We start from the raw sequence: 14297 nt of genomic DNA, 5'->3' as shown, positions 1-14297 counted from the left end.
AGGTAAATTATTTTATCTAATATGTGAAAAAGGAATAAAAATGTGGAACAAGTGAATATGGAATACAAAAAGAAAATATAGCAAATTGATTAACAGGCTACCAAGTAGTATAAAGGCCAGAGCACAAACACATCTATCACAGTTAGGTGATTACAATCTTCAAAGGATCTATATCAACAAATCAAGTTGCAAACAAGGATCATCCTACTGATTACATCCTAACAGGTGCATCAGGTAAATCATCTAACAAGGTAGACCTAACAGTCCTTTATAAAAAATCCTAATAGAGTACATACTTCATTGTATTGTAAAATCCTTTCACAAGGTGGTCCTAGCAGTCCTTTATACTCCTAATAGAGTAGATCATCAAAAGTGATCAATTGTAGGCTCTAACATGACAACTTTATTACCGTAGTAGTGAAGCATTGTGGGTGTCATCCCCACCCCAGTTTTACCTTCTCTTTGGAGGGTTTCTGGGTTACCAAATGTTGTGTCAAAGTGTTACAGTGTTGACTTCTTTATTGTTTTATGCTTCATGCATGACAATAGACTAGACAATCTAATAAAGAAAGGCAAAAGTAATCAAAGTGAAAAGTTTTAAGTGGTTCTTGGTTCACCCCCCCACCCTCCTAGTCACCTGTTTGTCATTACATTTCTAACAATTACTTATATAGGAAAAGAATAACCATATAAGAGAGAGATCTAATCCATAATTTTAGATAAATTATCAATCAATTGAAAATTATCTCAATACCAAACTTGATCTAATATTATCATCTTATTAGTGGAGTTCATGAAAATTTTATTTAATAACAATGAGTGTTTATAAAAATATCATTTAAAAATAAATATTCTATTGTAAAATAAATAAATAATTATCTTAAAAGAGGAGGAATATTTGTTTTGTGTAAAAAAAATCTAAATCTTAAAAAAATGACATCCATAGAACATCATGGATGGGCTAATGTGCCTCCAAACATTCAACACCATAATGAGTGCATAGTGCACATTTTTAATACTATATAATATTTTTTACAATAGAGGCGAGTACTTAGCCACTTTGTGGCACTTGTTATGTGTTAAGTTCAAGAAGACTTGAACTCAAGACCTTCCATATAAGAAGCTACCGTTATATAAAGACCCTTTCCTAAAGCCAAAGTCAAATATTATTGAGGTGTCTATAAAAAATAAAAATAAAATAACATTCCACTAAATACAACATTCTAAATAATTTTTAGTTTTATTGATGACATTGAATAAAATAACTTTCTAAGTAAATAAAATGAATTAAAGATCTCTTCAATAAAATATAAATATTTCAATAAAACTAAAATATAATAACCAATGTTAAAATATAAATTTTATAAAAAATAGGCCACCCTCGAAAGACATTACTACTCATCATTTTTTGGATAGATTCTTTAAAATATAGAAATATTCACTAAATGGAATTTTAAAATTTTGTAATTATAGTTTTAAAGTATTTAATTATTGAGAACGTTTTTTATTCTATTTGTTCTAGTTTTGAAAATTGTGCTAATTTTTTAGTGTTTTTTAAATTTTTTTTTCAGGACTATGAATTTGTGAGACTTTAAAAGGACGCCATCCACAATTTTCCCTCTTCTTTTTATTAATAATAATAATAATTTTTTTAAAAATAAAAGATATTTTATGCAAGTCAAATTATAATACCAGAGTTCAAACTCCCATAGGCTAGTTGATCAGTGAACATCATTAAAATACCTTCATTCATTCATGTTTCATAAATAGGACTCACCAAAATCATCTCTCATAAAAATAAATAGAAACTAATGAACACAAATCAATATGATAATTATAAATTTCTTCAAAATTATTATAATTTATGCCTATTAAAAAATTCAATTCTATAATCTAATATGATTTTTCTCTCTACTTCTCCATTCCGTACAAATACAAATATGAGTACTTGTTACTCCCCCAAAATATTGCAATCGATATTATTTTTTCCTCTTCTTTTTAATACAGTAAAATGCTAGAATATAGACCAATAAAAATAAAAATGCTAGAATATAGAAAAATTGGAATTTTTTACCAGAAATATTACAGACAATAGAAATATAGTAGTCTATCTTTTGCTCGACATTCTCTTCTGCACTATAACATCTGAGGGACGTGATTAAAATGAATCATCCCAGATTACCTCCTTAGAAGGCGCTGCATCCTATATAATTAGGAATGATGGTTGTACACGGGTGGAGATGATTTGTCTAGGGATAGAAGCCCAAGGAAAGGTGAAATGTAAATTTTGAAACGTGGTAGAGGGAAATAGAGTGCAGTAAACCGGAGGATAGAAACTGCTGTGAGGTGTGAGATGCGCCATTAGTTACCCTAGACGATGGGGCCGTGGCCATCCTGAGGTTCAGCATCACCTACATTACAATCCAAATACAAGGTGCTTCTTTTTGTGTCATTACCAATTCATTATCTCTAACCATCATGGATCTCACGGGTGGGCAAGATAGCGGGGAGGATCCCAGAGGCAGGTGGAACTGGCAGGTTGCAGGATTCGAACCCAGAACCGCACTCGATCAATATCAGCAGGAAGAGGAAGATGAAAGGTCTCCAAGATATTCCACATCAACCCTGCCTCCTCCACCTCAGCTTTTGAGGCACAACCTTTTTGTCAAGGTGCAGCAATTGAAAGAGCAGCTCCTGGTACGCTTTTCAGTGCTCATCTACTTTGCGTTTGTCACAATTTTTCAAGTTCAATGAATGCATTTCAAAATCCACACTTGTGCCGACATATCACATCTGTCAATTCTGGGTTACGGAATCGTCTTCACATCTCATTGTTGTTTGCACGTTTCTCTGTCATACTCCCATTTAACACTAGCGGACATTGCATTTGTATTCTGTGGGCTTTCTGGTGAAGTATTAAGCATGAATACGGTTTACCCAAGCTTGTATTATAGAAAATGTCTCCTTTTTCTATAAGTTATTTTGAGCTGTGCATCAAATTGTGTAATGGTATATGAGGACTCAAGCGCATTGTTTCAGGTCAAGCTTCATTTACCCGTACTCAGCATCCTATACAGCATCCCAAATTTCTGAGAAGTGCTGAGAAAAGAAAATATCCTTTCTTTTGCTAGGATGCCGTGAATAATACAAGCTTGTTTTAGTAAAGACCTGAATTCAGTGAATGATATAAATGATGAATAATCACAACATTTGTACATATGCTTCTGTCGAATTTGTTGATGCTGGCTGATGTTTCATATAGCTCTTTTCTTCCGAATTTGGTGTCAAGTGTATTTATCTGCACACATGGACGCCGAGAGCAATTGCTTCTTTAAAAACTGATTGCTATTATGAAGGTGGAATTAGTTTCATTTTCATTATTATGGCCAATATTGTGTTTTTAGGAGGACTTCGTAGAATTTTTTCTTGTGACAGGTAGCTGGCAAGAACCACTTTGTGATTAGGTCACAATCGTTAAATTCATCATAAGTTTACAAAGAAGGCTGTTGCACATGCCTGAGGTGATTCCTGGGAAAACTATGATCGATATCTGGTATCTGCCTTTTGCTAACTGCCAAGCTCAATTTAAGTTCCATTTTTGCCATCAATTAGGAGTCCAAATTGATAGTTCATGTTTTGTACAAAAGAAATAATTCTAGTACCTAGACGGGACATCCTTGTTGCCAATAAATACGAGGAAAAGTAGCTGTATTGATAATCAACAGTTGAGATATCTAGGTTATTAAGATTTGAATCTCCACAGATGAATGAAATTCATTATATATCATCTTTTCAGAGTTTCAGTGATATTAAGCAAACCTGTCGTCTAATATGGTTTCCAATAAGCTGCTACTAACTTAAATATAATATGACGTACAGCTTGCATATTGCTCTTTAATTAAAGCTTCTATATCCTGATCCATTTTCTTATAGTCTCAGACTCTCAGATGCTAAAGGCTGTATTTTTATGCCTTTTCTTTTAGTGGTGTGCTACGGATTCTTCCTGTCCTTTTCTTATTTGAACAAGTGATAAAGATGCCCCATACTTACAAACAATTTGATCCGTTTTACAAAATATCTATTGATTTTGAGCATTCCTTGTTTCTCTTTAATATCATCAATATGAAGAAAATTCAAGGGCTTGTACTTCATAAAATCAAAATTGCTAGTTAAAGGGCTGCCTCATTTCTTTTTTTGCAGAAGCTGCAGAAAATTCAGCATTTGGATACGGATCGATCAAAATTAATTATAAAAGAGGATCGCTAAAACCTGCACTTGCAAATAACACTATATTGATGACTTTTGAATTGTTGGATAACTTGCAGACGTACATGAAAACTGCATTGTCATTTTTTTTGTTAGACTGGAAATTAGAATTTTTATTGATAACTATGAATTGTCATCACAAAGAGCCAAAAGGCATACTGGAACAGACAAATGCCAGCAACAAAACAAACTAAGACAACACCAATGCAAGTGAAAGAGACAACCAAAAATCATTTCCAATGCCCACATTGATTGCTAACAAACTTGTATTGTTCCTGTTATGGATATTTGGAGTTCTCATCCACACATGAATATGCATGTGAATGCTCCTAGTATCATTAAGAGTAAGCTGCATATGCTTGCAGATGATTTCTGTCTCTCTTAATTTTAATTGATTGCAACTAAGGTGTTGAGGATTTCGCCCAATGTTTGGCATCTGTCCGCAGATGCCGGACCTATCTTATGGACAAGTTTATTCATATCATTGATCACAGGGACCTCCATTTCAAGATTCTTGTGGTTATTCTCACTATTTTAATGGATATACATGACAGTGTATTGCATTAAAGACTTCACGCTGTTCAGAAGCTCACTGATATGGGACTGATAGTGCTTGAGAATTGGCTGACTGCCCATTCTTTTCATTAGAGTAGAAATTGCTGCCACCTGCAAAAGGTTTTTTGATATGCATGTGCTCCATGTTGTCGGCATTACATATTCCTTTGCTGTTAAAGTTCTTAGAAAGATTCTCTTGGATAATTGGGGGAAGATTTCCAGAATCACCTACATGCTCATTCTGGGATCTGGGCTGAGCTATCCTGTGTTTACTGGCATGCCCTCCAAGGCTGATGTCTTTACAACCGACAACTCATCAGCAGGAGGGAGCTACTCGCACTCAGATCCCATGATTTTAAAAGTTGTTTTTGGAGACTGTAAAGTTTATTGACACATTTCAGCATAATAAATGTATCAAATATAAGGTGCCAAACATTATACTTGGTGGTGGGTCTTGACCAAGTAATAAGAGGGTGTACGTTTGATTTCTGTCTTCTATTTTTCCTTTCTACATCATGGATTCTCAGCCTATTTCAATTCTAGTTCCTTATAACAATCTTGAATGGAAAAAAATGACAATGTTGCTAAGGAGCAAAGGATTGCATGGAATGAATCAATGAATTGAAACAAAACCCGAGGAGTTTGAAAAGATGAAACGGCTTAACAAATGTGATGTCTTTGGTTTCTTGTGCCTAGTTGTCCTCTTGAATCACTCATTCATGTTCAAAGTTCGAATGTTAGACACGTAAGGTTGTGTGGGGTATGTTTGGAGTTTTGTTTGTACAAACAGACAAGATTAGAGGGCATCATTGAAGAATGAACTTGTTAGCTAGAATATCATCACCATATATCAGAATGTCCTCGGAGTCTTCTTTGAGAATAGAGCGGTTAAAATCCAGAAGGTCTTTAAAGACCAACTGAAGTACAAATACTATGATAATCAGAATCGGATAAAGATTGCAGTGATCGTAATGCTACAGCCATCCAATCCATATAAAGGTAATAAACAATACTGAAGATGAAGCCTGATAACCAAAATGAATTCCAAAAGCCCCGATGAAAACAAGGGAACACATAATAAATAGCAAACTGAGATGGCACAATCAACTGAAGCAACAGCTGTTAGGAATAACAACCGACAGGAAGAAAAATGCTCCATCATAAATATGCGAATATTAAAGTTTCACAAAGCCAAAACGGTGGTGAGAATCCACAATGCGAGCAGAGAGGAATGACAGATGAAAGTCACATGGATACCACATAAGCTCAGCAGTGGTGGAGTCAAACATAGTGCGTGAGACAAAATGTGCAGGAAAACTGACGCCAAGACATCTGTAAGAATAACAAACTGCTCCAAGTCATCATTCAAATAAAGTAGGGCGGTGAAAATACATAAAAGAAGTCAATTCATCTTGGCGGAGCACATGGCATTCTTTTAATTAACAACGAACAGATTCATAGGCACAATAGTCTCTGACGTTGAATTCTGAGAAAACTGAGCTAAACCATCACTGGTATGAATAATTTATCTTGCAGCTACCAAAATTTCAACATGTTAGAGTTTTAATTTTCCTTTTAGGACAGTGCAAAACAAACAATGTGCGAGTTAAAACCTTTGTTAGAATTAGAAGGGGAAACTCTCTTAAAGCAAAAAACTAAACCAATCCATAGAACTTAAATAAATCACTGTGTGCATTGCAAAAGAGTAAAGAAATTGCATATCTTTTGGTTCTTGGGTATGAGCACAAGGCTAATCAGCTTACACTAATGGCCAGGATTTTTTTTGATTGTTGGAAACAACCTTATTAATGACAGCTAACATGTCCTTACTCATTTTAGCTAATAGCAGAGACCAAAAGACTGACTAGTAGAGTTGAAGTGGATTGAAAACAATAGGCAAGGCAGGACAAATTGAATAATGGAAACTGCATGCAAAGCAACAATATCATTGGTAATGAAAATTGCAATGCAAGGCCAAGAACTGTCATCAATTTCTGTCAGTATACTTAATCAACACATTGGACTTTAAATGAAACTCGAATACTAGTCAAAGCAGTATGCATAAAATTACTAAAACACTTATCTATAAATGTTGCAGCAATGCAAGGCCAAGAACTGTCGTCAATTTCTGTCAGTATACTTAATCAACACATTGGACTTTAAATGAAACTTGAATACTAGTCAAAGCAGTAGGCGTAAAATTACCAAAACACTTACCTATAAATGTTTGCAACATTTATTGCATGTGGTTCAGTCAGAAGATAAATAAAAAACACAGCAAAGTGTTTTTATGCTAAAACAGTTTGCCTGCAATCCAAACAAGTTCTAAATACAAAATTGTCTTTAAAGAACTCATCCAAAACAGGAAATTCCGAAATATGACATCTTTAAGTAGATTTTCTAGAAGATTCTCTCATAATTGTCATCCTCCAAGAATAGCCATGATAAAAAGTAGTGATGGTTTGATGCAAGATTAATTGTGTGGTGTTGTGACAGAAATATTATTAAAATGAGATTAAACTGCCTACAGTGATAAAACTAATTAACCTAGTCAGATTGATAAATTACTCTTAATGATTTATATTCACAATATGGTCAGCTCAACTTACTGTCAATTTAGGGTCGTAAGACTAGTCAGAGTGTCAGTGCAAAATGTATTCAAAGAGCTGCAGGTACCATGAATTTTTTATTTAATACAAATACAATTGTAAGATTAAATTGACAAGGAAACATGGGTTTGATACAATAACATGTGAGGCCAACTTCAATTTTTGACTCAGACACACTTGAAAGCCAAACTTCGTTCCACTTTATCAATTTCAAAGCTTTTTGTTTGATCTTATGTGGAGGACACTTTGGCTGAAGTGATTATAACGGTAAAATTCTCTTGCTGCAAGTAGTCACAAACTAGTGTTGCAATGAGAGTGAACTATATAGATTTGTTTTTTTGAATAATAATATCAACCAAATTACTTGGATGATTATATTGGAGTGAACATACATTAATATGTTTGTAACCTTAAAATAAAATACAAATTTATAGCTAAATTAGCAAATCGGAATTTATGTTGTCACAGTAGAGGAGTGAGTGGGCCTCTTTCCCATCCTTCTTGTTACAACAGCTTAAGATAACTTATATGAGTTACAATTAGGTTTGAAGGTCAACGTTCGCACCCAATGTCAACCTTAAACATGTAACAAATATTATAACAGATCAGCAGATAATGGCACACTGGAAAGGAAGGGGGAACTTATCTGCATATATGTTCAAACTTCTTCATATGACCACAGCAGCTAGGGTAATAGCTATCCAATAAAAACTTCTAACCAATACAATGTTGTTACAAGTGAACTTACATCAACCATTGGTTAAGCAAAAAGTTGTCCTGATAGGTACTTAAAAATAGCATCATTTCACCTTGCTTTTGTTTTCACCATACATGTCTTCACCCCTAGGACAGGACTCAGAGACTGGGACGTTTTTGGTGTCTGGAGATGTCTCAAAATCCAGGGAACTTTTGTCTAAAACAAAAAACCTAAATTGGGGCTTATTATGTAATTATTAAATTATACCAAATTGTTAAATTATACCAAAAAAGGCATCTCCAAGTATCCTCGGTTCCTAGTTTTAAAAATCTTATCAGTATTGGTACCAATCTCCCACACCAATACCAATACCAATCTCTTCGTAACCATGGTTTTCACCTAGAAGGCCTATAAGTGCTACAAAGCATGAAGACATATGATTAAAATAAATTTTAAAGCAAAGAATTTACTTCTACTGACCATCTTTTACAAAATCAAACATTTATATCATGATAACGAGGTTCAAGTTAGCATAGATGAGTAATAAAAACGATGAAACATGGGAACGAGTATGGAAAACAAGGGTTTATCCATGGCACATCGAAAACATAGAGAGATAGAAGAGTGGGAAAATGCAAGGATGGGGTCTTAGCTACATGACTGGTTTAGGTACCTGTTTTCAAACAACTCTCTCACAAATGGAGCAAAGGAGAAAACTGCACACAAAACAAATCCTTTTCCAAAAGAGAGGAAACAAGAAACTGAAAGGAGGAAGGAGGACTCAAGATGGCTCTGCAACAACTTCTTCTAGGACCAATGCACAATAGCTACTCCTCACATAGGAGAAAAGAAGAAGGATTATGCATTCTTCCCACAATGTATAGTCATCTTCAATGATGGTGGACGCTTGGAAAAGGATGTTGATGGAGATTCAAGAATGTTGAACAACATTGCTTCCCTTTGGAAGGAACAAAACCAAATTTGAATTTAGAATGTCTTCCCATTTCATACAAGAATATAAAGGAAGAAAGATCATATTGGATTATATCTCTGAACTTTTCTATGGCGATATTGGTACCAAAGAATACCACAATCAAATTAAGTAAAATCCCAATGAATGAAGGTGGTGGCATGACAAGACTATGTGGAAATAGCTGTAGAACAAGATTCAAAGATGAGGATGATGGGACAATAGCAATGAATAGGTAATCATCAAATTCAAGATGGGTTTCCTCAATGGTGCCTTCCAAGTCTACAAGACAGGACTCTCAATACAATCATGCAATGTCTATTAAGTTCTTTCCCAGTTGAAATCTAGAATACTGATATGTACCTACTGTAAAGACTTCTAGGAACAACTGATGGAGTAAACTGTAAAGCCCTAAATATATGTTATCAGCCCCCAAAAGGAATTAGTTTCAGATAACCATGTGACACATGTAGAGTAAACAAATGCAAATTTGTCTGTTGTATTAGTTGTCTTCCCTGGTAGATATATATGCCAAATGTGGAAGCATACAAAGACACATGATTTTTAAACTAAAAGATTGTTGTTCATTGAGTGTGATAGCATTGGATGTGGCATCGAACAGTTGTATCTATAAGTATTTTAAAGGAGTCGTCTCTATGATTTTGGTCTCATAGAATGAAATTATGAAACTGTTTTGGGTGTGATGTTGAAAGATATGTAGCTGGATAAGAAAAGGACACATTCTCCCAGTTTGACAGGATTTCTGGGACTGCAATAGCTGTTGTGTTGGATCTACTGATATTTTCTTGGGTGTTTTTGATTAATTGCATTTGACTGGTGTAAAGTTTAACTCATCAAGCCACAGAATATGTTTAGGATTTCCATCAAACCAAATATTGTTGCAATAAACTGTCATGCAAACACCCTACTGCCTTCTACCGACTAATTGCAAGATTTTCAAAACATTACTAAGAATAATGGGCTTACCATGTACAAATAATATGTGAATTGGAGTTGACGGAGGAGCAAGCTTACCGGTTGAAGGGGCTTTTTCTCGAAACGCAATGTTCTGTTTACAGGTGGAGCACTGTATGTGACATTGAATAAAAGGAGGGGAGCACTCTGTTATCTAATGCATAGCCAGGGGCATACCAAATATTAGGTTTTGTGCATATGATCAAATCAAGATGGCAAAAACAAAAGTGCAAATGAACTTGCTTATCGCCTTCACTCTTCATTCATATTTGTTGCATTGATGCCTACAGGTTTTCCGTATGGGAATAAGTTTAGGGTTATGTTTTCAAGCTTAAAATTCAAACTTAAGGGTTATTTATTTGAAACAAAGATGAAAAAGCTCTGATACCATGTGGAATTACAATGAGTACTGATTTCTGTCCACGAACTGCCTTGTTACATCACCAAACATAGGTGGGACAGAAATTTGGTACTCTGTGCAAACAGGGACATGATATTTTCAGAGTCCATGAAATTGTGTTATGACGTATCTGGCATAAAACTGCGTAGGATTCTTTTTATATCATTATCTCAGATCACACTTGGTGATTTATCATTAGTAAGAGAGCATAATCCAAAATGGTGATACACAGGATTCTGCAAAGTTTTCTTCCAGAAACATTATAAAACAGTCTGCAATATCAATACTTTTTTTAACAGAGGTGAAAAAGTGTGGGTACCCTGTGGAATCAGATAGGCTCTACATTCCTCTCCTCAAATTCCCTGGTTATGTCACTGGACATATGCTAGACATGACTTCAGTTCCAAACATTTTTATACCTGTTCCCGGGTGGTTTCTAGCTGATTTGGCAAGACGGATTAATAATTAAATTTTTCGTCCCTCTTATGTTTCAATGTTTTATAAATGGTGCTGTATATTGCTTGACCTTTCAGTGCGAGTTTCTCTTCTCAATGGCTACTTAAATGACATTTTTACAAACTTATTTGAACATGATTAAAACATGATTATGGATCATTGAGTAATTTAAGCCATAAAGATCCTGATGATTTGTCACAGAGACAGTTCCAAAATGTCTACACAAAATTATACACAATCTAAATCAGAATCAGCAACAACATCCATAGAGATCCTGTTCTGAGATAGATAGTGCATTGGAAAGGGTATGATTTATTAGTCGAGGGAGGCAAAGGAAATTTCTGAATCAGAAAAATTAAACACAATCTAGATCAGAAACAGCAACAATATCCATAGAGATCCTGTTCTAAGATATATGGTGTTGGTGTTAGTATCAGAAATGACATATACAGCACAGATAAAAAATAGAGAAGACAAAACACAGGATTACCCTGGTAAAATCTTCTAACCTGAGGGAGAAAATCCCAGCCACAAGAGTTCCTTTATTGATAAATAATTGGAAGTCTGATTTTACTTGCAGATGAAAAGCAATAACTTTTTATTCACAGTCCGTCATCTCTCACTAAGACAATAAAATAGCTTAAATAATCTCTGCAAAAACAAGAAGAAGCCACTATCTACATACACTCATCCCAGTTAAAAACGAAACCAACTAGAATGCAAAAAATGCGAAGAAGAATAAGGAACATCGCAGTGAATATGAATAGACGGACTCTTCGTTGTCTTTGATAATGAACAGTCTGCCGTTGCCAATGCAGTGGCACGAAAACTCATAGATCTTGAGAATATGGAAGAATAAAACTGCCTCAATGTCTTGAACTGACGAAGCACATTGAAGGATAATTGCCGACAATAATAGAGAGACGACTGGCTGACTAAGTCAACTGACTCCAGATGATATAAATGATTACTTAAATGCAATGACAGCAGCAGAGTAGAAATAGAAGAACACATCACGATGAAGAGAGAAAGATACCTCCCGAAGCTATATATTTAACACTCCCTCTTAGCTAGGGAGGTGCCTTTCCAAATATTCATGTCATGAAGTCTCTCAACATGACACTGACAATGGCTACACCATTCGTGGAAAATATTTTCATCATAGAGTCTCTCAATGTGATTATGTCATAGAATCACTCAACATGATGTTCACCATGGCTACAACTACGTGTGAAAAGAAACATATACATAGGCTCACATCACGGAGTCACTCAATGTGACGCCGTCATAGAATCTCTCAACATGATGTTCACCATGGCTGTTCCCATGTGTGGAAAGAAGCATGTACACAAGTGTCCATAATGGGATCACTCAATGTGATGCCAGGGTATCTATCTACATGACACCCACCATGGCTACTCCCATGTGTGGAAAGAGGCACATCTCTCAAGGGCTTTCTCCTCTTGTTTCTCCATCTTAAGTGTACAGTTCTGCAGATTTAGATCAAACTTTGAGATCAGAACCTAGGTATGATTAGGATGATCCTTGTTATAATTCGAATGAATAGATCCTTGAGTCGGATATATATATATATATATATATTATGAAACAACTGCTGGTACAGGATTCAATTTATAAACTTGAGTGATTCAATACACTGCTGTAAACTCCTGGGAATATGACTGCTTGGAGATCAGACTATATGTTTTCTGTGTGTCTCCAAACTGCAATCATAACCCGCCTATATACTCTCTTTAGAGGGTATGTCGCTTAAGAGACATAACCCTTGGCAAACACTAATGATTAGTCATCCCTAAACCGGCGACTATAAGGCAAACATTAGTTAAGTTAAACTAGGATTAGTTATAGCCAAACTAAATTATTTCCTTTCAGATCGTCGGCACCTATAGGGCACATATAAATCATTTTAAATGCCATTCATTGAGAATATATAATGAGAAGAGTTAGGTACGATCTGCACCGATAGACCTGTGGATTATCTAGGTTAGATTCTTAACGCTCCCTCTTAACTTGATAATCCTACAGAGAGATATCATATCTAGCAACATCAATACAGATGTTAAGCAAGAATTAATACTCTATATCTGTCTATATCTTCATAGAACATATGATACAAAGTCATATTACTAAACCTATGATATGACAAATCACTATTACTAGTGATAAGACACATGTTGTGACTCATAGAAACTGGTATTTCTAAATCACTACTAGATCCTGAATTTAAGATCTACTAGAATGCAGGATAAATCCGAAGAATTTCTAGAATTCTTTCTTTATCCAATTTGTGACCCATGAACATAGCAATGTCAATGTCACAAGATGATCTAAAATTCATCTGGATCTTACAGTAAAAACTACTGTTAGGACATTATCTAAGAGATCGTCACCTCTCATAATGCCTTTTGCACAAGTATTCATTATTTCAGAGATCGTCACTTCTAAATAAATATTACACATGGTGGAGCCCATAACAGTCAATAGCCTGACAAAATAAAATAAAATTTTATTAATAATCAAAGAGTACAAATGAATTACAACTCAACCATACCAAGTATCTTTCTGAAATGTTCTAACTTTACTCTAGATAAAGGTTTGGTGAGTATGTTTGCCGTCTGATTTGCAGTGCAAATGTATTCCAATTTAACAGAATTCCTGTCTACCATATCTCTTACATAATGGTAAAGAATTTCAATATGTTTGGATCTATCATGGAAAATTGGATTCACTGAGAGCTTGATGGAACTTTGATTATCGCAATGAATAACTGTAGGATTCATGGCTTGCCCAAATAATCCCACAAGTAATTTCCTCAACCATACTGCTTCTCGAGAGGCCATTGCTGCTGCAATGTATTCGGCTTCTGTGGAGCTCTGAGCTACTGAAGACTGCTTTTTGCATATCCATGAAATGATAGCTGATCCTAAACTGAAACAACATCCTGAAGTGCTTTTCCTATCTTTAACGCTTCCACCCCAATCTGAATCAGTGAATCCATGCAAATCTAAAGCAACTCTCTCATATTTGAGTCCATAATTAAGAGTGCCTTGTAAGTATCTCAAAATGTGTTTAACAACAACTAGGTGAACCTCCTTAGGTTCACACATAAACTGACTTAAGACATGAACAACATAGCAAATATTAGGTCTTGTATTTACTAGGTACATCAGAGACCCAATCATATGCCTATTGAGAGTAGAATCTATTGGAGGTGATTCTGTAGTTGCTTCTTTAAGTTTATGCAAATTGGTCTCCATTGGAGAAGACATGGACTTGCAGTTCCACATTCCGAATTTTTTCAAGATATCTGAGTGTACTTCCCTTGATTCAATATGATACTATTAGCAT

General features: G+C 35.0%; 1 protein-coding gene across 1 annotated transcript in view; it reads left to right on the top strand.

Moving 5' to 3' along the window:
• Positions 1-2081: 2081 nt before the first annotated feature.
• The window catches only part of LOC149542729 (kinesin-like protein KIN-14B), a 219735-nt gene continuing 207519 nt past the window's right edge, over positions 2082-14297 (top strand). The window contains exon 1 of the mRNA XM_089797609.1: positions 2082-2697. Coding sequence (XP_089653735.1) covers positions 2479-2697 — 219 coding nt within the window. The 5' untranslated portion in view covers positions 2082-2478. The remainder of the gene's footprint in view (positions 2698-14297) is intronic.

This window comes from Cupressus sempervirens, chromosome 8 (genome assembly GCF_028749045.1).
Source record: "Cupressus sempervirens isolate cs-2001-9-10 chromosome 8, ASM2874904v1, whole genome shotgun sequence".
NCBI lineage: Eukaryota > Viridiplantae > Streptophyta > Pinopsida > Cupressales > Cupressaceae > Cupressus > Cupressus sempervirens.
This window is presented reverse-complemented; position numbering and strand designations above follow the sequence as displayed.